General features: G+C 39.9%; 1 protein-coding gene across 2 annotated transcripts in view; it reads left to right on the top strand.

The window, feature by feature from the left end:
- Positions 1–869: 869 nt before the first annotated feature.
- The window catches only part of LOC124777618 (chromatin assembly factor 1 subunit B), a 48,021-nt gene continuing 27,343 nt past the window's right edge, over positions 870–21,547 (top strand). The window contains exons 1-5 of one of the 2 annotated variants that reach the window (XM_047253087.1): positions 870–1,023; positions 1,140–1,276; positions 8,066–8,198; positions 13,510–13,722; positions 19,004–19,100. In XM_047253087.1, the coding sequence (XP_047109043.1) occupies positions 1,020–1,023; positions 1,140–1,276; positions 8,066–8,198; positions 13,510–13,722; positions 19,004–19,100 (584 nt within the window). In that variant the 5' untranslated portion in view covers positions 870–1,019. Of the gene's footprint in view, positions 1,061–1,139; positions 1,277–8,065; positions 8,199–13,509; positions 13,723–19,003; positions 19,101–21,547 lie in introns of both variants that reach the window. The other variant, XM_047253095.1, reaches the window with a different exon arrangement.

Genomic DNA, 21,547 nt, shown 5'->3' on the forward strand with positions numbered 1-21,547 from the left:
CCATCTTTTTGAGTGCTATATTGATCATCTGAAAGTATGATTAATTTTTATAGAATTTTTTAATTGGCATTACACCGCTTGCACAAATATGTTTGAAAAAATTGGAAGAATGGAGATTTCGCGGTAGCTCCCGATTTCTTTTCTTGGGCATTTTCTAATCAAAAGCTTTTTACCTCTGTGTACTTTAGGGCATCCACAAAGCGCCGTTCTTGCAGTTCTCTATTAATAACTGAGCAAAGGGGGTGAGATATTATCCTGACTAAGTAGTTTGGTAGGTATGGCATCCCTTTCAGCGGACTTTTGGTGGGGCCAGTGATCTCCATAGATTGGGGCTAATAAATTTTTTTACGTGGATGGAGGAGAAGCCACTTGAAACACAAGTCACAGAACATATTCCATTAACAATAATAGCGAGACTCAAAGTGATGTACGAAAGGTAGTGAAAGATGGTGTGTCAGTCGGAAGCGTCAAAGATGTAAAAATATCAGGCACACTAGTACATTAGACTGTGCCAGTAAGATATTGTTCACCTGCACAGAGACATCCACAAGATAATTAGCACAATACGGCATACTACGCAACAGCATCCCATAATCGCACTTCTACCGTTAGGTAGAAGGCTGCACATAATACCAAAAAACTAGGCTATGTGCGAAGCGACGTTCTGTTTGTGTTCCGTCATCATTCGATGGTGATTTCGACTGCCACTCCATTCCATTCCGTTCCGTTGACGTCCAGTTTGAGTCGGTAACTTCAGTGATTAAATTCCGTACATGATCTAGGTTATGTTTTTATTCAGAGAAAATATGCACTTTGCAACTGTGAATTTACACTGGTAGTGTTGCATCGCAAAATGGGTACTTTACCTATATTTGTTGGAATCCAATGAAGTTGGTAGTTTTCGCGTAAACATCTCTGGTTGAGTTTTAGCGCGAAAAAAGACGCAAGGGGTGAATGTCGCGTTCATTGTATGTCATGTGTCTCGCGAAATGTCATTAGTGTGATATAATTTTGTACTTATGTGTATGTACAATAACTTCTAGTGATCAGATTGTTTTATGTGAGTGTAATTCCGGTGGGCTGTACGTCCCAGTTCGTGTTTTGGGAGCACTTGCTGTCACCCTCAACTTTGTTTACAGGCAGAATGAAGTGTACAATCCCCGAAATATCGTGGCATAATAGAGATCCAGTTCTTAGTATTGATATTCAGCCAGGACGTAACAACGACGAGGGACCTTACAGGCTTGCCTCCGGCGGCACGGATTCTCATGTTGTGGTTAGTAAATTTTATGATAGCCCTGGCATTCTTTGTTTCAGAGTTCTTTCGTACGATATCAAAGCCACGATTATTTAATCATGTCATTTTGTGCCGACATTTTTTTAATCGTGTCGTAGCGTAGTTGTTAGCCCTCTTTTTCGTATTGCCTGGTGCCTGAGAACACAGTTTTCTTAATAAAAACAATTTGAAGTTCTGTACGTGTCAGTTAAAATTTGTATCATTATTAAAGTGAATAGTAAAATGCCCGAAGCAGCCCTTCCTTCCACCCTCGTGATGGAAGTTGTAGGAGAAAACAAGAGATCTCGTTGAATAACTTTGAATTTTGGGAACAAAAATAAGACCTGCGAATTTTGTTTTTGTCTCTGTGTTTGTGTCGCTATATGTATTGGTTTTCTTACGGATAATTTCTTCATAAATTTAGGACTTTAGGGGAATTCTGATGGTTGTTGCTATAGAACTTTAATCCATTTTATGTAAGGACTGCGACTGTGATGAATAAAGGTTTCTTCAAATTGCTGCAGCCAGTCGCCTTTTGTTTTTCAGTTAATTTTTTTTGTTATTATTTTATTATTATTATTGTTCCATTAGTGGTTTCGAACCGTGTAGCGATTGATCATCAGATTGTACATATATTAATTGTCTGCAGCAGTGTGGGAGTCGTGTAGCTGTGGCAAGATGTGTTGTGGAACAGAATAATACCTGTACTATACGTGTACATCTTCTATTTGAATGATGTAGATACCTGATTAATGAAGGCACAGTTCAAATATTTTGCAATCTCTTAGCTGCTTAAGAAATGGAGCTTAATGATATTAGGGGAAATGGTGCAACAGTTATGACTCTGACTACACTGTTTGGAGAATGGGATTCCTGCTATGTTGATATAGGTTTTCTGTGGTTTACTTAAATCAAATTAGATGACTTCTGAGATGCGTTCTTGAAAAAGGACCTGGCAAATTTCTTTTCTCATCATTGCCCAATCAGAGTGTGTTCCTGGTCTCTGATGACCTTGGTAACAATAGGATGTTAAGTTACACAAATAAAATGCTAAGAGGAGAAACTGGCATTCACGTCCTCTAGCACATATTAAATCTTGGCATAGAAGGGAGCGAAATATACAGGTGTAAAACTGGGGCAGTAGAAGTGTCTACAAATTTAAGGTTTTTCTCTCTTTCAAATCTCCTCCTGTACCGTAAATGAATTCTTGAATATAATTTCAGTATCAGTTACAAACCTTCAAATGGCTAGCATATAGCCAAATAAATATATTTTATTGTCTGCAATCATCTGTTCACTTGGTGTATCCTGTATTGCAATGTTTAACGTGAACATGATCCATGGGTCATGAAGCTAACACACAATGTAGCTCGTATTAATGGATCTTGTATAGAACAATACTGTGACTCATTCTTGGAGAGGCTGCTGATAGTGTTTTGGATTCTCTCTTGGTCAGATTAAAGTAAGATATTCTTAAGTAGCCTATTTCAGACTTGCTGGTTAATGGCTGGTTGGATGAACACACAAATATTAGAGAGGTGCTTTGTGAACTCAAAAGGGAAACCATGGAAGTAAGACATTGACCCCCTCCCTCATGAAACGTCATTGAGAAAATATAGTGAACAGGCATTTCTGGTTAACTGCCGAATGATTGTTGCTGCCAACAAAAAATTATGAGGATCAGGACTACAAGATAGGAGAAATTTGGTTTCATACGAAGGCATAAAGCCTTGCTCCATTTGCAAGTGGGACAGGAAAGGAATGGCTAGTAGTGGTAAAAGATACCCTCTGCCAAGCATCATATGGTGGCTTTTGGAGTATGTATGTGGTTGTAGAACAGTGTTCACTGATTAATTATGTCCCATGCAATTGACGTTTTCTTTGGATTTTCATCAGTTCCAACTACTCATATTTATTTTAAATGACATGTAATTTAGTGTGGCGGTCTATTTATTACCCCCCCTCCCCCTTAGTACTTTTAGTTGAATTTTTCATTGTTCAGTTTGTCTTTGATGTGTTAGATATTCATCTGTGCTGTCACTCGGCCTGATAGGCTCCTGTTTATTCAAATTTTCATTTTGCTTTGATGGTTTTTGAAATTATTTATTAGTAGAGAATTAAAAGTGCTTAAGCCCTATTATTTTCAGCCTTTGGAGTCTCTTACAGTCTATGGCCACCAAGATAGATATTGCATTTGCTCTTGTAATTTTTGACATTTTTAGTTTGGAGATTGGTGTTTGCTGCTGTCATACTGGTATCTGTCCTTTGCTTTGCGTCCACTGAATAGAATTTACCAGTGAATAATCTAGATGGGCTGAATCTAACAATAGGCCTACAGGGTTTTGGTATTAAACTGTGGCATAATGATCTGTGTGTGATGTGAATGTGCAAATAGATAGAGAACAGACATTTTTTGAACGTTGTAAACAACACGCTGATATGTTGTGTAGTGAAGCTTGGGGTGTATGTTTTGTTGTGAGTGACAAATTGTTGTCTTGGTGAAGCCATTAAATGTGAAGACAAAATCTTACATGTGGTGAAAGTGGCTTCATCTTCCATAGAAAATTTGTGTGATGGCTTGTAATGATTTGGAATGATTCATTTTATATTCACATCACTGTTACTTTTTTCTTTAAAAAAATTATAGATGTGAGTTAGTAATTCCTACGCACCCCCATTTGTACATTACAGTAATAGAAATTCTTCTATGGAATTGGAGTTATCAAGGGGAAAATTTTTCACTTTGTTTTCAAATTTTTATTTGCTCTTTGTCAGGCATTTAGTATCACTGAAGAAGTAACCAAAAATTTTCATTGCAGTATGTTGTTGTTGTTGTTGTTGTTGTTACATCCTTCTGAATCTGCTTAGTGTATTCACCTCTTCGTCTCCCTCTACGATTTTTACCTTCCACGCTGCGCTCCAATACTAAATTGGTGATCCCTTAATGCCTCAGAACATGTCCTACCAACCGATCCCTTCTTCTAGTCAAGTTGTGCCACAAACTTCTCCCCAATCCTATTCAATACCTCCTCATTAGTTATGTGATCTACACATCTAATCTTCAGCATTCTTCTGTAGCACCACATTTCGAAAGCTTCTATTCTCTTCTTGTCCAAACTATTTATTGTCCATGTTTCACTTCCATACATGGCCACACTCCATACAAATACTTTCAGAAATGACTTCCTGACACTTAAATCTATATTCGATGTTAACAAATTTCTATTCTTCAGAAACGCTTTCCTTGCCATTGCCAGTCTACATTTTATATCCTCTCTACTTCGACCATCATCAGTTATTTTGCTGCTCAAATACCAAAACTCCTTTACTACTTTAATTCCCTCAGCATCACCCGACTTAATTCGGCTACATTCCATTATCCTCGTTTTGCTTCTGTTGATGTTCATTTTATATCCTCCTTTCAAAACACTATCCATTCCGTTCAACTGCTCTTCCAAGTCCTTTGCTGTCTCTGACAGAATTACAATGTCATCGGCAAACCTCAAGTTTTTATTACTTCTCCATGGATTTTAATACCTACTCCGAATTTTTCTTTTGTTTCCTTCACTGCTTGCTCAATATAAAGATTGAATAACATTAGGGATAGGCTACAACCCTGTCTCACTCCCTTCCCAACTACTGCTTCCCTTTCATGTCCCTCGACTCTTATAACTGGCTATAACTGGCATCTGGTTTCTGTACATTCGGAATTCTGTACATTTAGAATGCCACTTCCAACACTCATTTGAATAAAAATTTATGAACTGAACAGAAAATCTAAAACCTTGCTGTGAGCCCCTGAAATTTACAAACAAAGTATTGTTGATATAAAACTTTTCTGGGTATGGTATCATGTCATAATGTATAGAACTACTGCTCCTGGAGAAATAAATGGAAATGTCGTGTGGCTAGGGCCTCCTGTCGGGTAGACCGTTCGCCTGGTGCAGGTCTTTCGATTTGACGCCACTTCGGCGACCTGCGCGTCGATGGGGATGAAATGATGATGATTAGGACAACACAACACCCAGTCCCTGAGCGGAGAAAATTTCCGACCCAGCCGGGAATCGAACCCGGGCCCTTAGGATTGACAGTCTGTCACGCTGACCACTCAGCTACCGGGGCGGACGCTCCTGGAGAAATACCAATGTTTCGCCCACGGTGGCAGCGGCCTTCTTCTGACCCAGCAGCAGTAGTTTTATACATTATGACACAGTACCATACCCAGAAAACTTTTACGTTGACTGATTCTGCCTGCGGAAGTCTACGCAATTACAAAGTATTGTTGTCACTTCGTATTTCTTGAATCTCTGTTGTTCAGATACTATTTTACCTGCAGTCTCTTGTGCATTGTTTTTGTAAAATTTTCATCGTGATAATTGCAGTACAGCCTCCCAATCTAAGAAGGGGCTTCACAGCAGACTGCTTGCCCAATGAGGCAACATGTGACCACGAGAACGCCCATGTGTACATTTGTCCTTTCCACAAAATGTTTGTGCATGCCCTTTTATTACTATGTATCTGCAATTGCACAGAAGGAAAAAGGCATCATGTGGACATATCTTAAAGAAAAACTTAATGTAAAATATTTTGATGGCATTGTTGGGTCAAAGCAGACAAGTTGTTTTGGCATGTTGTGTATTTCCGTAATTAGTATTCTGTTCATTAATTGCCCAAAGTTAAAATGGCAGTTTTTTTATTTGCATATGGTAATGATTTTATCCTGTGATTACTGTACTATTCTTAGTTTTCTGCATATAGTTTTACTTGAGGTGCTTTTGTGATCTTAATACACTGTTTTAAAGGCTGCTTTCCACTGTTCAGTGTTGTGAATAGAACAAATGTTTGTTACTGAAGTTCATAACTAGATTTTAAGTGTCTTGACAGCTGTAAAAGATAAATGAAGACTGGTATGTTAAATTTCTGTATGCTCTGTGTCGAACCATAGTGCATAGACCTCTGTGCTTGTAAGTCATTCATTGCTGAGTACCGAAGTATTGTGGTGCCTGAACACAGTCACTAGGCTTCAGGTGTCTAGTGCTAAGTGGCTGGGACAATATCGCTTTCACAGGAATGATGGCACTTTCAAAAGTTGGGGACATTTGTTATCGGGAATTATGGTGTCTGTTGCATGTATTGCTGAGAATTGCCTAGCAGTTACTTTGATATACTGTTGTTATTAAATTCAGCAGGGATATTGTAATTGGAGGTGTAGTTTCTTCATGGCTACTGTAGAGTGGATTTGTTGCTGTTGTAAATCTCGTATTTTGTTTTATTTTTATTTACATGTCAAGTTCTTTGGGACACCCTCCATTTAACTGTACCCCACTCAGACCCCACATTACAGTCATTCCCAACACTGTGAATAATGACCTTTTGCTGTCTGTTGCTAAAGTAAGAGGTGAACAAATTGTGAGCTACTCCCCGTATTCCGTAATGGTCCAACTTCTGGAGCAATATTTTGCAATCGACACAATCAAACGCCTGAGTTAAATAAAAAAATATGCCTAGCATTTGAAACCTTTTGTTTAACCCATCGAGTATGTCACAGAGAAAAGAGAATGTAGCATTTTCAGTTGTTAAATGACTTCTAAAGCCAAACTGTACATTTGATAGCAAATCATGTGATATAAACTGATCTATTATCCTTACTCATATACAGCCTTTTCAATAACTTTAGCAAACACTGATGGCATAGAAATGTGTCTAAAATTATCTACATTATCCCTTTCTCGCATTTTATAAAGTGGCTTTAGTATAGAGTTCTTTAATCATTCAGGAAACTGACCATTCCTAAAGGAAAAATTACAAATATGGCTAAATACAGGGCTAACACGTGCAGCACAGTACTTTAATGTTTTGCTAGGCACTCCTTCATATTCATGAGCCCTCAGTCTTAAATGATTTAATTATTGATTCAATCCTCCCATTGTCAGTATCACAGAGGAGTATTTCAGACACCAATCTCGGAAAGGCATTTGCCAAGAGAGTTATATGATTCCCTGTAGAAACTAAATTTTTATTTAATTCACCAGCAATGCTCAGAAAATGATGGTTAAATATTGTACATATATCTGATTTATCAGTAACAGAAATATATTTCTACTAACTGACTTTATATCGTCAAACTTGTGCTGCTGACCAGACACTTCCTTCACAACTGACCATATGGTTTTAATTTTATCCTGTGAATTCGCTATTCTATTTGCGTGCCATGTACTCTTTGCCTTCCTAATAACATTTTTAAGCACCTTACAATACTGACAGTTTTTATAAGCTGATCATCCAAAGAAACACATTCATTAATTTTATTTCTTTTGGTGACTATGCTGTGCAGTTTGCACACAGTTAAAATCTTGTGCCTAATAAGTAGTTTCAGGTTCTTATTGGCATCTTTCCTGATTCTAATTGGTGAAAATGTATCCTTAGTTTCCTCTTTAAACAGAACTGCTCAGCTACACTTAATTTACAAGCTGCAGCTGAGAACTATAAGTAGTTTTTTTCCGTTAATGTAATTTACCTTGTAGAAGCAATAATGATTTAAATTTTTCTGGTTTGAAATTAAACAACTTTGGTTGTAGCTTTCAATTCATACTGGAGTTACTTAATATTTTATCTGAATGACTCATTAATTAGTTAGTATTTAAGCTTAATTTCATGCATAATAATTGATGTTTTTGGAAAGGTTGCAAAAATCATAGTCACTGTAAATATCTTTGTCTTTTTCTCTAGTTTATTGATCCCAAACTATTTTAGCATCTTACATACATTTTTTTGATTTTGTATACCTAGATTTGGTACATACACAAGAAGGAATCTGGATTAGCTGAGATAGAGTTTGCATCTGACTTACAACGGCACCAGAGAGCGGTAAATGTTGTCAGATTTTCACCAACAGGTGAACTTCTCGCCTCTGGAGACGACGGTAAGTTCCCTCCTGCTAAAATATAGCTGCTACCAAGAAGTGTCCTTTGTGTGCAATGCTAGACTCTGTGTTGTCATCAGAGAATTCTTCACTTTTAATATTCATTTTCTACCATAGTAATCGTAACTGCTTAAGTGTTACTTGTTCTACCCATTTTAGAGAATAAATGGATGGAGCAGACACTCTCGATATTTAAAATAAGATGTAGGCTACTACAGATTCAAAAACATTCACGTATTGACCATTCATCCATCTGGCACTACAGTCCACTCAGAGACATGTCCCATACGATCAAAGGTAGTCACGTATGAAAGCAGGGTCAAGTGATACTGCAATTACTGTGCAGTATTCTTTGTGGATTTGAGAACTGGGCCCTACTTGGTGAATATTAGTGATACGTCACCACTTTATATAATGAGATGTATTTATTATGACACACTGAGACAGTCGTAATTTGCTAATGATCACAGTGACGAGAGAAAACAGACTGAATCAAAGATGATATCACTGAGCTTTGCAACAGTTGCTGTGGTAGATAGGTTAGATTGTTTCGTGGCAGGCCCATGACGGAGACACGACTGGAGGCTTGAGGTGGTATGAAGTCGCAGATCTTGGAGATCACATAGTCCAGGGCAGTTGCAATGAGGACAATGCAAGCATCAGCCCAGAGAGAGATTGTTGGGTCCCGTGCCATAGAGGGAGGGTGTACAATGAGGGGGTCAGTGATAGAGAGGTTAATGTTGTCGATGGAAGCTGCAATGTTGTCTTCGTCAGTGTCATCCAGAAGCTGAAAGGAATGGAAAAGTGGTGTGGGCAGTTGCTGAATCATTGGGCATAGGTGGAGGAGCATGGAGAACAGAGAGGGTTGCACCTCAGAGTTGGAAAGAGAAATCCTCCTTGCAAAATGAGAGTTGTCCACTGTGAAGAGGGCAAGACTGGGAGAAAAGTCAGGTGACTATGGTATTGGAGGTCACACAGGGAGAGGACACATTGTCTGGCAGGGAGTCATTACACAGAGCACTGATGTCAGTGGATGCGCAGGAGCAGGTGAACTCTGAAGACATTTGATCGGTGCATGTGGAGGAAGCCCATGGGTGATATCTCAGAATTAGATATTGTCGAAGGTTCCTCGTCAAGGGTCAAAACGGGTTTAAATTGGTTGAGCGACAGAATCTGTTGTTTCCCATTGAGGCAAATGTCTTGTCTTACTTGCTGCTGAAGCATCCTTTGCTAGTTGGAGTAAGGATTTTGTAATGCTACCCCATCGTGTCATCTCGGAGCATAACATAATCACTGTGTTCTAGATCTTTGTGTACGAACACACAAGGAACAGTGTGAACATGTAGAGACGGAGTGCGGTTGTTGGCAATGTGCGAACGGACGCACTCACCTATTGTGGGGAACTTTGTAGGGGAGGGAAGCTTGAAGTCTTCGACAAACTTGGCAGAGAGTATCAGAGCCTCACCATATATCAGCTAAGGAAGGGTATAAGTTATCTTCAAAGGCTATGCGGATGTCGAGTAACACCTACAGAAGGGCCTCTGACAGGAGCCTGAGAGTGACACATGAGAGCCACTTCGTGTGGTGCCAACACTCAACCAGTCCATAGCTCTAGGAGTGGTATGCAGTCATGGAATTTGTGGACACCACACAGGGCACTTAACCTGGTAAAGAGATGTGACTTGAATAGTTTCCATTAGTCAGTCAAGATAAAAAAAGAAGCAACCAAAGTGGGAGAGCCATATAGTGACAAAGGCCTTTGCAACCAAATTGGCAGATATGTCTGAGAGGGGAACAGCCTCCACCCTTCTGCTGGCGTGATGAGTGCCTGATAGTATATACCTAAAATCTTCGGAAGCGGGAAGATGACCCACGAGGTCGAGGTGAATGTGACGGAACCATCCTTTCCTTATTTCGAATTGTCCAAAATCCAGTTGAACATGACAACCAACCTAGCTTCACTGGCAAGGTAAGCACATGCATGTCCAGGTGTGACTGTTTTTTACCGCAGGCCAGATGAAACGTTCTGTTACAAGACGTATGGTAGCCTTACTTCTGGGTGTGCCTGGACATGAATGGCCTAAAAAACTATATGTCGGTGGGAGGCTGGAACCGGGGGATGGAGAGTACCCATACGGGTATCACACAGCAGTGGACGTGAAGAGCCAGGAAGACAGTGGGATTTCACTATCAGTGTAAATTTTGTGTCTTGTTGCAGATTTTGAATGTCTGGGAAACCGGTCTGCAGGCACATTTCTCCATCCAAGGCCAAGAGAGAAGAACGGTGTGCACAAGAGACATGTAATTGGTGGCAACCGTATTAGCCCCCTGATGAAGGCAGAACCTGTGATGTGAAGTGCTGAGGTCATCGACCATGCGAAGAGCACACGCCAGGCTGGCTGATGCATTGATAATCAGCTGATGCAGGATATTGTTGTTAGAGTGCTGAGTTGCAATGTCAGCTAGTTGACAAAGTTTGGTGTCAAGTGGGAGTACTTGGAGGTATTGTGAAAAAGCGGGTCACCCTGAACCGGAGGTGAAGGGGTTGGAGGAGGGGCAAAGGGGTAGGCAATTGGGACTGCATGTCCTGGTTGTGTGGTGGGGTAAGGTGGCCAAATGCATTTTGGGAGAGAGACTGCAATCCTTAAGGAAATTGAACCCGAGGACCAAGCCATTCACATCTGCTGCATGGAAGGTCCAAGGGAATTGTAGCTCAGGTGTAAGCTGGAGCTGGAGGTCAGTGCCATCATGGACAGTGATGTCAGAGCTGTTGGTAGTGTGAAGAACTAGCACCATAGGGAGAAGACTCGAAGGAGTGCAGGAGGGGGAAAGTACACTGGCATCAGCCTCAGTGTCAACCAGTAACATTAGCTTGCTGGTGGAGTCAGACACATAGTGTCTGCTAATGGGAGGAGTTGCCATGTTAGATAACTGATGTGAGTTAATGTGGCCTTTAGCATTGCTGCGAGCCGTTGCACTTAATTTGGCCTGTGTGTTGAGTTTGGGAAGGTGCAGGCGGGGGGGGGGGGGGGGCGAGATATGACAGACCCTCGCCGCATCGCTGAGGGTCATGTGGCACCAGCACAGTGGGTATGCTGGACGCAGAGTAGGTTGTGATGTAGTTGATCCATCTGACAAACAGCATTTTCAGGTCAGCCATGAGGCGGTAGGGGGGAGGGGGGTGGCAACAGAGAAAGGAACAGAAAGTGCCAGCGGCTGTCCACCATGTGGCATAGAGGTAGCTTGTTGAGTTGCAGCAACTCGTGTGCGACGTCTACCAGCCAGGTGCAGAGGTGGTGGACAAGAAGCAGGAGCATTCTTACCAACCTTAACAATAGGCAGTGAGCCAGCTATAGGAAGAAGCTGTCGGTGGCATATGACACTACACACCTGATCTGCCAACTGAAGTTCAGATGCCTGTGTGTCGGCGGAGTGCGAAAGTAACTGAAGCTGCAGGTCAGGGGAAGTTTGGTGTCCACAAGGTGACATCAAGCACATCCTCTGAACCACCTTACACTTGAAGGTGCCTCCACAACTGTGAAGTTGTTCTGTCTTGAAGTTATACCTCATGGATGATGTGATGTGTTGCCTCCAACAGGGGCACAACAGGTGCTCAGTGATGAGACTTCATGGTGACGTATTTACATTTTGTTGTCAGTTTGAGAAGCGATTCACTGATAAGGTCTGTATGATTGTGGAGATGGCTGATAAGACATGTGAAACTAGTGTTAGTGTTTATTATCCCATGTTAAAAATGTTGCCCACAAGGCAACCATGTTGTGGAACTTTGGGGAATATGCCTGCAGGAATGTGCTTCAATGGAACAGGGTAGGGCATGACCTAGATGGTGAAAAAGTAGGTAGTTGAGGAGGGACACCATTTGTGGCTGGATTGTTGTGCAGAAGAGCAGATGACGTAGGCAGAAGATGCGTTGCATCACCAGAGGTCTTTGTGAGGGGGGACAGACGGGCAGTGGCCACACATCACACATGGTGCAGCTGGTGCGAAAGGTAACTTGACCGGCACAGATGGTGTAACCATGGTCGCTGGGCCGTGTTTTGGAAAGTTTGCAGGAAACGATTCAGACAAGCACATGGAACATTACATTGCTTATGGATAAACAAAAGTCGCAGGCTGCTGAGGCAGTGAAGACGTAGGCGGCGGTGGGGCAACCTGATGTGGCTTCGTGCTTCAGATCATGTGGGACATGTTCCGTATAGGCCGAATGAGCCTGGAAATACGTGTAGTTCAGAACATAGTGCCATGAGTACATGTGATTCCCCCATGGCATCGTCGGCCAGACGAGGTCGGGTGCTGGAGCTCCACTATGAAGTGAATGTACGTGCGCACACGAATCTGGGAAGTACAATGAGGGCAGAGTTTGCACCTGAGTCAAAGTTCACTGTAGGGCTGAGAACATGTAGTCAGTCACTGCATGGTAAGCGATCAATTGTTTACCGGTCTTGGCGCAAAACTAGTAATGCACAACACATATTTCAGGGGCAAAAAAAAAAAAAAAAATCAAGGTCGCTAATGTGGGAGCGAGGCTCTGTATTTGGTAAATATAATGATACACAACCACTATATGTAAGAAAATGTATTTATTACGATACATTGATTAAAGTCATAATTCACTAATGATTACAATGGTGAGAGAAAACAGACTGAGTAAAAAATAACACTGAGCTTCACAGCAGTTTAGGTAGACTCTCAATAGTCAAACCACTATCAATAGTTACCACACGGGTCTGACAGCTGACATACTGTTTACCTGCATGAATGGCCATTTTCAAACTATGCCTACTCTTTCACTATGCCACCCCCAACCATCCTTCATGCTGTGTGGTTGTTAATTGAACTGATCTACTTTTTGCCACTGATTCTGTGATTATTGGTCTTTCCTTCTCCTGCCTGCTCATACTTCCTTAACCAGTCTCCCCCCCCCCTTCCCTCTCCTCCCCTTTTCCCCACATCCCCACATATCTTCCACACTCTTAGCTACTACCAGTCACTTCCTCCTGCTGCTCCACCCCTGTCCCTGTACAATCAGTATCACCACAAAAGTAAGTGTGTGTGTGTGTGTGTGTGTGTGTGTGTGTGTGTGTGTGTGTGTGTGTGTGTGTGTGTGTGTGTGTGTGTGTAGTATGGTAAATGGTCCTCCATGTTACTCTTCCTATTTTTTGTATTTCAGTCAGGAATTCCAAAAATATGTATTGCTAATGTGTGACTTAGGGCTAGAAAATTTCTACATTTTTTTAAGTTTCTCAAATTGACTTGCAGAAATGTTTAATTATTTCCTTTTCCCCTTCAGAGGCAGTAATCATAATCTGGAAGCAGAAGACTGATCAGGATGCACCAGAGCTCCCTTCCAGTGAAAACGAAGGCAACAGAGAGCAATGGATATCTTTAAAAACACTGAGAGGCCACCTTGAAGATATATACGATCTTAGTTGGTCAATGGATTCAGCCTCACTAATTTCAGGATCAGTGGATAATTCAGCAATTATTTGGGATGTACAAAAAGGTATTAGTTGCATGCCATTGCATCTGATACTACGTAGATTTATGTGATGTATTTTTTAACCTGTACATCTCACATATGACCCCTGTGGATAGTGGAAATCTCCTCTGCAGTAATCTAAATGGATTATGAAAACAAAAATTGTGTTAAATAGAATTACCTCTGTTCGTCGAAGAGACTTGAAAGGCAGTAATTACGGTCACCCAAATTGATGCCATATTCATTTACTTCTGGAAGAGCTTAAATACTAGTCTGCATGTATGACAGTCATTGGTGGCTTGCGTATGTCTTACAACCATGTGAAGAAACAGATGAAGTAAAGGTCAACTTCTTGCATCCACATGGGAACATTAACAATTTAGTTGGAGAATTGTGAGGAGAGATGTAATAACTTTTCATTGCCTTTTCATTACAAATATAATGTGAATAATGTAATGTAATGTAAATAATTCATAATACCACTATGATAATGTAAACTACATTTTTGTACACTATTACTTATGGATTGTACTTTATCACAATTTGTGTTTCATATATGTGCGTTACTGTCTTCATTTTGGTAGTGTATTGATTCCAAGAAAATAATTTTTTGCGCATGATGCCTTTGGTATGTCATCTTGATGTTTACTATATTTATAGTAACATACTGGAGCAATTACATTTCTTTTTTTTTTCAAAAAAATTATAGGCAGGGTGTTTTGAGATATTAAAGGTCAAAGGTCATGTTCAATTACCTTCAGTATGAAAATTCTCAGAAACTTGTGATGTAGCATATTAATGTAAAGGTCTATTCATTAGCTTTCCAATGGTGCCATTTTCATTGCTGTAACTGAGAACCAGAATTACAGTCGTTTATGTTGTGACACACACATGTAAATTTCGCACTAATTCCAAACTTTACAAACATCTAACTTTCTTCACAGTTGTAACACACACCTGCAAATTGGTATTTTTCCATCTCTTATCTGGGTCACTGAATGCACCAAATTTGAATGAAATCTGAGATGGTCAGGTTGAAAATCTTACTTTACTGCATTGAATTGACATGGAATGACCCCTGAATAATTTCTTTTATCTCATCACACATTCTTTCAGTATCTCCATCTGCGGAACTAACGAGAATTGTATGGCATTGAAAACTGTGGCACCGAAAACTGGCTAGTCATTACCAGGAACAAGCCATGTACTTGAAGGCAGTTAAGTGTACTCTGCTGCGGGTTGTGTTAAAGCTGTAGTAAAGCAAAACTTGCTCAATTTGAGTAAGATCCTGAGACTGGAATTTCCTGGCAGATTAAAGCTATGTGCCAGACCAGGATTTCGTGTTGGTCAAGCGAGATGTGCCAATTTGGAAGGTAGCAAGGAGGTACCGATGGAAGTCAAGTTGTGAGGGCAGGTCGCAAGCCGTGCGTGAATAGCTCATTCCGTAGAAGCATTGCCTGCAAAAGGCAAGGTTCCAGTCCCATTCCTGGCCATAGCTTTTATTTGCTAGGAGACGATTCATGCCGTGCTGGAGACTGAAAGATTCTTAGGAGAATATTTACAAAGATTCATAGCAAGCAAGAGATATAGAGGAAAAGTTTGTGTTGTTAAGGTGAAAGAAATTCTTGGACATTCAAAGGAGAGCTCAGGAGGTAGATGAGAACAAGTGTGTGGCTCATATATTCCCCACAAATGGCTGGTTGTTTTATTATAACTATTATTGAAAAAAATCATTAATTGTACAATGATAGGAGCACTGGCCACCATTTGCATTACAGATAAAGTGGTAATTGGCAGAAAAGAACATAAAAAATGTTTGATTAGGCTTTGAAACTCTTCCTTTGAAGCAGGAAGTTCAAATGGATGCTGGTGTGCACACACACCTTTTCTTCAATAGGATCATCATTAGTATTTTTCTCATTGCCAAGTGTCATGACCTCATTTTTCAGTAACTGATTCTGCAATTAAACGTCTCCATCGACAGTGATGTTGAGTTCCTTTTAATACAACATGAAGAGGTAGGCCACTAATCCTGTTCGCTTGATTCGGTCATCTATTTGCTGCTCTCCCTTGTGGTCTTCTGCCTCTGATTTTTACCTTTCAAGATAGTATTTCCCAAAGTATTCTCTTCTCAAAATGCGTCCAAGGAACTGGAAGTGTCTTTGACTGACAGAGGATAAATTTCTTGTGCTAAGTTCCTCTATAATGGAAGCATTGTTTCATATTTCTCTGTCCTTGGATGCATAGTATCTTTCACCAACACTGCATCTCCAAGGCATCAATTCAGCTCTCATCACTAGCTTTCACGATAAAGATCTCTCGACTGTAAAAGAACTCGGGGAACATCACTGATTTCACCGAATGCAACTTTGTTGTTTTGTATATTGTCCAATTCTGCCAGATCTTAATGAATGCAACAGTTATGGGTTGGCCAAAGTCAGTTATTCATTTTGTTTGTTTATCACTCTTTCGTGTGTCATTAATAACCTATCCTAGTTATACAAAGTCATTCACTGCCTCCAGATCTTTAAGCAGTCCATAAATTGGATTTGATCTAAACTTAGTTGATTTATAATCCGTAGCTTCATCTTTACATTATCTTTAGACTGAAATTTAAAGTAAGTCTTCAATCTGGAGGATAGATCAATAAGCTCTTTCTTGCTACTTTCAGTGAGAGTAGCATCATCAGCAAAGCGTAAATTGTTGATTTTTTGGCCATAAATTGAAATTCCACCATTGCAGCCATCCAGAGTATCCATGACGATGTACTTTGTGTAGATGTTGTAGATCTGAGGTGAAAGTGCACCATTTTGTCCAACTCAGTTTGTCACATTGAAAAACTCTCAGTATTCGCCAGCCATCATTATGGTTGCAGTACCACTGTTGCAAAGAGCTTTCAGTAGTGATATTAGGTGTTTAGGAACCCCACTTGCCCCAACTTGTCCCTTGTGACCCAATCAAAGGTCTTTATAATATGGGAAACAAATGACAGTGGCACAGAACTGAAGATATTTTTTGATAATCTGCCTCAAATTGATGATTACTCCTGAGTATCTTTACCTGTCCAAAATCTGCATGTTTTGCAGAAAACCAAGATTCGAGGAATTTGTTTAGGTGTTTATTCATAATGCACAGGATTTTGCTAACATAAGATATTAATCTATAGTTCAATAACTGGAGCAGTCCTGAACCGACCCCTTTTCATTGAAAAGGAATTTGAGCAGACGTAGTCCAGTCTTTAGGCAATTCACCAGTTTTCCACAATGTATTACATATTAAATGTGAAGCATGCACCTCTTCTTCTCCCAAAACAATTTGCATTTCTCCGAAGATACAATCTATACCTGGGGCACGGTTTTTAAATTGCTTGGGGCATCCTTAATTTCACCAAATAGAATATCAGGTTCCATGGTTGATTCCATGCAAATTTTCTCTTTGTCGAAGCTATATTTCCTTTGGTGTAGAGGGTTTCACAGTGTTTTTTGTACCTGCCTGTTGCTGCTTTCTTGTCACAAGCAAGATAGTCATTTACATATCCTGTCACCCACATGTGTGGTTTGAACTGTAGGGTAATTCTGTTTATCTTCTTGAAGATATCATGCATTTGATGAAGCTTCTGATGCTGGTCTGTTTCATCACAAATACTGGTTATCATAAAAACTGGTGAGGCGCAGTCTTGTCAGCGGCGCATTTGCAGTGTATTTTGTGGCAAAGTACTTCACATGCTTCTTCATCTTGATCAGTTTGTATGCTAAGTTTCTTTAGTGTGTACCTATCTTCAGTCAGTAGCAGGGTAGAGTGTGAAATCCAGCATTGCTTTGCTTGAGGGATCTTGGTAACAAGTTCAGGAAAAAATGAACTGATTCATTTCTTCATTTTGTTACATTTTTGGTGGATTGCTCCTGGCACTATTATTTTCGGGAGTGTGGGTCTTACTCTTTCTCCATACTCTTTGATAGTATTTTTATTTGTAATTCAAACCTGTCTTGTTCTCACAGATTGAATTGACCAAATGGTTTGCACATTGGACTTGTTTTCTGGAAGATGACTGTTCAAATGTGTGTCCGAACATACTCGTTTAGATTTTCTGTGATTTCCCAAAACAGGCAAAAGCTGGGATGTTTGTTTTGGATGCACACAGCTATTACCCTCCCCATCCTTGAAACAGTCGGAGCTTGTGCTCCGCCTTTAAGCAAATTTATATCGACAGAACATTAAACCCTAATCTTCTTTGTCTTATTCTCTCATTCTCCATCAATTTCACTTTTATCGCATTGTTATGGATAGCATACTTTGCCCACTGTCACAGTCTGCACTAGAATAAGACCTGCCATCCAAGACCGAAGTACGATGACATTGTCTTACCAAAATGAAATCAGTCTTATTTCTAACCATATCTGTAGATAATGTTGGAACAAAATAAAATCAGTCCTTTTTATAACCTTACCCTTAGATAATGTTGGTGTGGGGTATTACAGATAGATAAGTTGTTCACACGAAATTCCAGTAACTGCTCCCTACTTTTGTTTCTTATGCCCAACTCATAAAGTCCAACCACATGTCTCGTGTATCCATTGTTGACAGTGTCACGTATCTTCACACTGAAATCACCCTGAATGACTTAACATTTCCGTTTTAGATGTCTTTCTGATGTATGTTCTAGCAGCTCATTAAATTCATAGATTTCTCTGTCCGGCGAAGCTGCAGTGGGAGTTTAAACATGAATGATGTTGCTGTTGCAATGAGAAGCATTCATTTTAATGGAGATTATTTTATCACAAATGTGCTCACATCAAATGATGGCATTACCAAGGCTGTTACGAATCACTATAGTGATGTTAATTTCTATTCACATCCTCACTTTGATAAAAATGTACTTCATTCTTTGCATGTGACACAAAGTGACCACATCCTAACCAGTGTGTCATGTTGAGTCCAGGTATGTCGAAAACACGAAGGTCCATTTCTGTCTTTACAGTAGCAAGCTTTCCTGTCTGTAAGAGACCTCACACATTGCAAGTTGCTATCCTTTTAATAATCCACAAGGGTGGTTCACACTTATCTGTGCATTCAGGGGCTCCTTTCAATGTGGTCTACAATTACCCCTCCCCAGAGGATCTGAGGGCTTATGCCAGAACGTAATATAACGGATTGTAATCTTGTTTTAATAGATCAGTAAGAACTTGTCAAAAAAATAAAAACATTTCAAATAATTTTTAGTTAATTTATTTTTTTAACACCAGAACGCAATAATATGCATTTTATTCACAGTATCTTCACATTGCAATTATTTGCGTTATTACAGGTAAATCACTGAAGTTACTGAAAGAACATACTGGATTTGTTCAAGGAGTATCTTGGGATCCAAAAAATAAATTCGTTGCAACAATGTGCAGTGACAGGTAAGGAATAGCAAATTAATATATCCTAACCTTGTACTCTTAAATGTGTTAATGAGATACAGTCTCAGTAGTAGTAATTAAGACGGCAAAGGGAAGGGAGGAAAGGGTTATTACACTAGGCTTCGTGGTTTGTCATCATCCTCCAGAACTTCTTCACTCAACTTGCCCAGTAATCTGGTTAACATATTGTAATCTTCATTCCTTCTCATAACCTCTCTCTTCTGGTACTCCCTTATATGCCAAGTTTGTTATTCCTGTATACCTACTGTACACTGACTCTGTCTGATAAAACTTTGCACGTAATTCTAAAATCTGTTGCCACTTTTACAGTTCCTGGTGGTGTGTTTTTAGTTGTTAGTGATTTATCTTGCAGTAAGATTGAAGGAGATAGTTCCTGTGAATTAGTGTGAGAAGAATTTATACTTGACAACCAGAATAAATTAATGAGTGGTTCCTTTTATCGACTCCCTGACCCGAATGACACAGTTGCTGAAAGATTCAAAGGAAGCTTAAGTATAATTTCAAGTAGGTACCCTGCTCATACAGTGACTTCAATCTGCCTTGGATATGTTGGCAAAAATGTGCATTTAAAGTTGGTAGTAGGTATAAAAATCATCCAAAAGTATACTAAATGTTTTCTCTGAAAATTATTGAGCACTTAGTTCATGAGCCCAGTTGAAGTGTAAATGACTGTGAAAAAATATTTACCGTATTTACTCGAATCTAAGCCGCACTTTTTTTTCAGATTTTTGTAATCCAAAAAACCGCCTGCGGCTTAGAATCGAGTGCAAAGCAAGCGGGAGTTCTGAAAAATGTTGGTGGGTGTCGCCACAACTAACTTCTGCCGTCGAATATATGTAGTGCCACACAGGCATGCTTTGTAGGCACAAAGATAAATACTGGCACCAAAATCTCTGCGTCAGTAAATAAATTAAAAAAAAAAGTGGAAGACGAGCCTTTTTCCTCCGCCCAGAGTTTCGACCACTACGTTTTGGTACATTATCCAATGAAGTAAATACAAATTCTGTATTGTTGATCTTCGAATGTAGCAGCATTTCAATGTACTACGAAAATCCGACTGGCAAGACTGTTTGGGATGCTTGCCAATATGGCCAACTCTACGTTCTGAATTTTTTCCTACCTGTGAGAAGAGATGGTTGCTAATAGGAGCTTTTATGAATTGTGAATCACATGTAGTATTCTCTTCGCCATAAGATTAATATGAATATAAACATTTTGCCATGTATTGTTTCGTGTTTGCTACTATCTCATTTAAATCCTGTCTGCCTACCAAACTACAAAACTAGAGTGAGACAACACCAAACGCGGAAGAATATACATATCATGTCATGTTTATATTCGTATTATTCTTATGCCTGATAGTGATACAGTCAGAAATGAAGCACGGCAACTGACTAGATTTTTAAATCTAAGATGACTCTAATTTCTGTGCAGAATGTAATGAACTAAAGAGGCGCCTGCAAAGATTTTCAAATGGAGAAAAATTTTCGCTAAAATTTCGTTCACAACATCATCTATCATACGCAGTCTATTATTTGGTTCTTGTTGATCATTATCAAAGAAAGAAGTAGTGTAAGTAACAACAAATGTTTCGCTAATGAGACGACTCCTCTCTATTTTTTATTTGTAAGCGGCGGTAGCGCGCGCACAAGCAAGCCACGCCGCGAGCGGCGACAGGCCGTAAACACGCACTATCAGAATGCAACGAACAATGCATGACACAGTACAGTAATGCATTTTCAGCTTAGAGTGACGTAAACACCTATAACAAAGAGAACGGCACTTATCAGATCAAAGAAAAATAAGCAATCAATTCAAACCAGACGAAGCACGTGAAAAAGGAAGGATATCCGTATAAATACAGACGGAGCGCGTGACGCATAGCAATGGCTACCTGGTAAACCGTAACTGCTAAGCTTACGACTCGAACCAAACTACTGCAGCTGTATCGTCATTCATTCGGCCTAAATTGTGTCTCATATTATAACTAGGCGAACTTTGTTTCGATTTGGAGGTGCGACCTAAAACTTTTCTCTCCCCTTGAATTTAGAGTCTCAAATTTCAGGTGCGGCTTAGATTCGGGAAAAATTTTTTTCCTTGATTTCGAGTCTCATTTTTCAGGTGCGGCTTAGATTCGAGTGCGGCTTAGATTCGAGTAAATACGGTACCTCTTAGCAGCAGATAATATGAGCAAACAGGGAGCATCATGTTGGTTACAGGATTTAGTGACAACAAGTTTATTGTAGTGAACCTGAATACTGTAACATCCAAATCCACAAAAAACAAATGTGAAGTATATGTACTTAAAAAAAAAAAGAGAGAAAAATTCGCTTGCCGTTCTTCTAAGAGACAGTCTTCCCTCCTTCCAAAGTGTATAAGCGTAGACTAGATGTGGCTTAAATTTAGAGAAATATTATTGATGGGAA

Source organism: Schistocerca piceifrons, chromosome 1 (genome assembly GCF_021461385.2).
Source record: "Schistocerca piceifrons isolate TAMUIC-IGC-003096 chromosome 1, iqSchPice1.1, whole genome shotgun sequence".
Classification (NCBI taxonomy): domain Eukaryota; kingdom Metazoa; phylum Arthropoda; class Insecta; order Orthoptera; family Acrididae; genus Schistocerca; species Schistocerca piceifrons.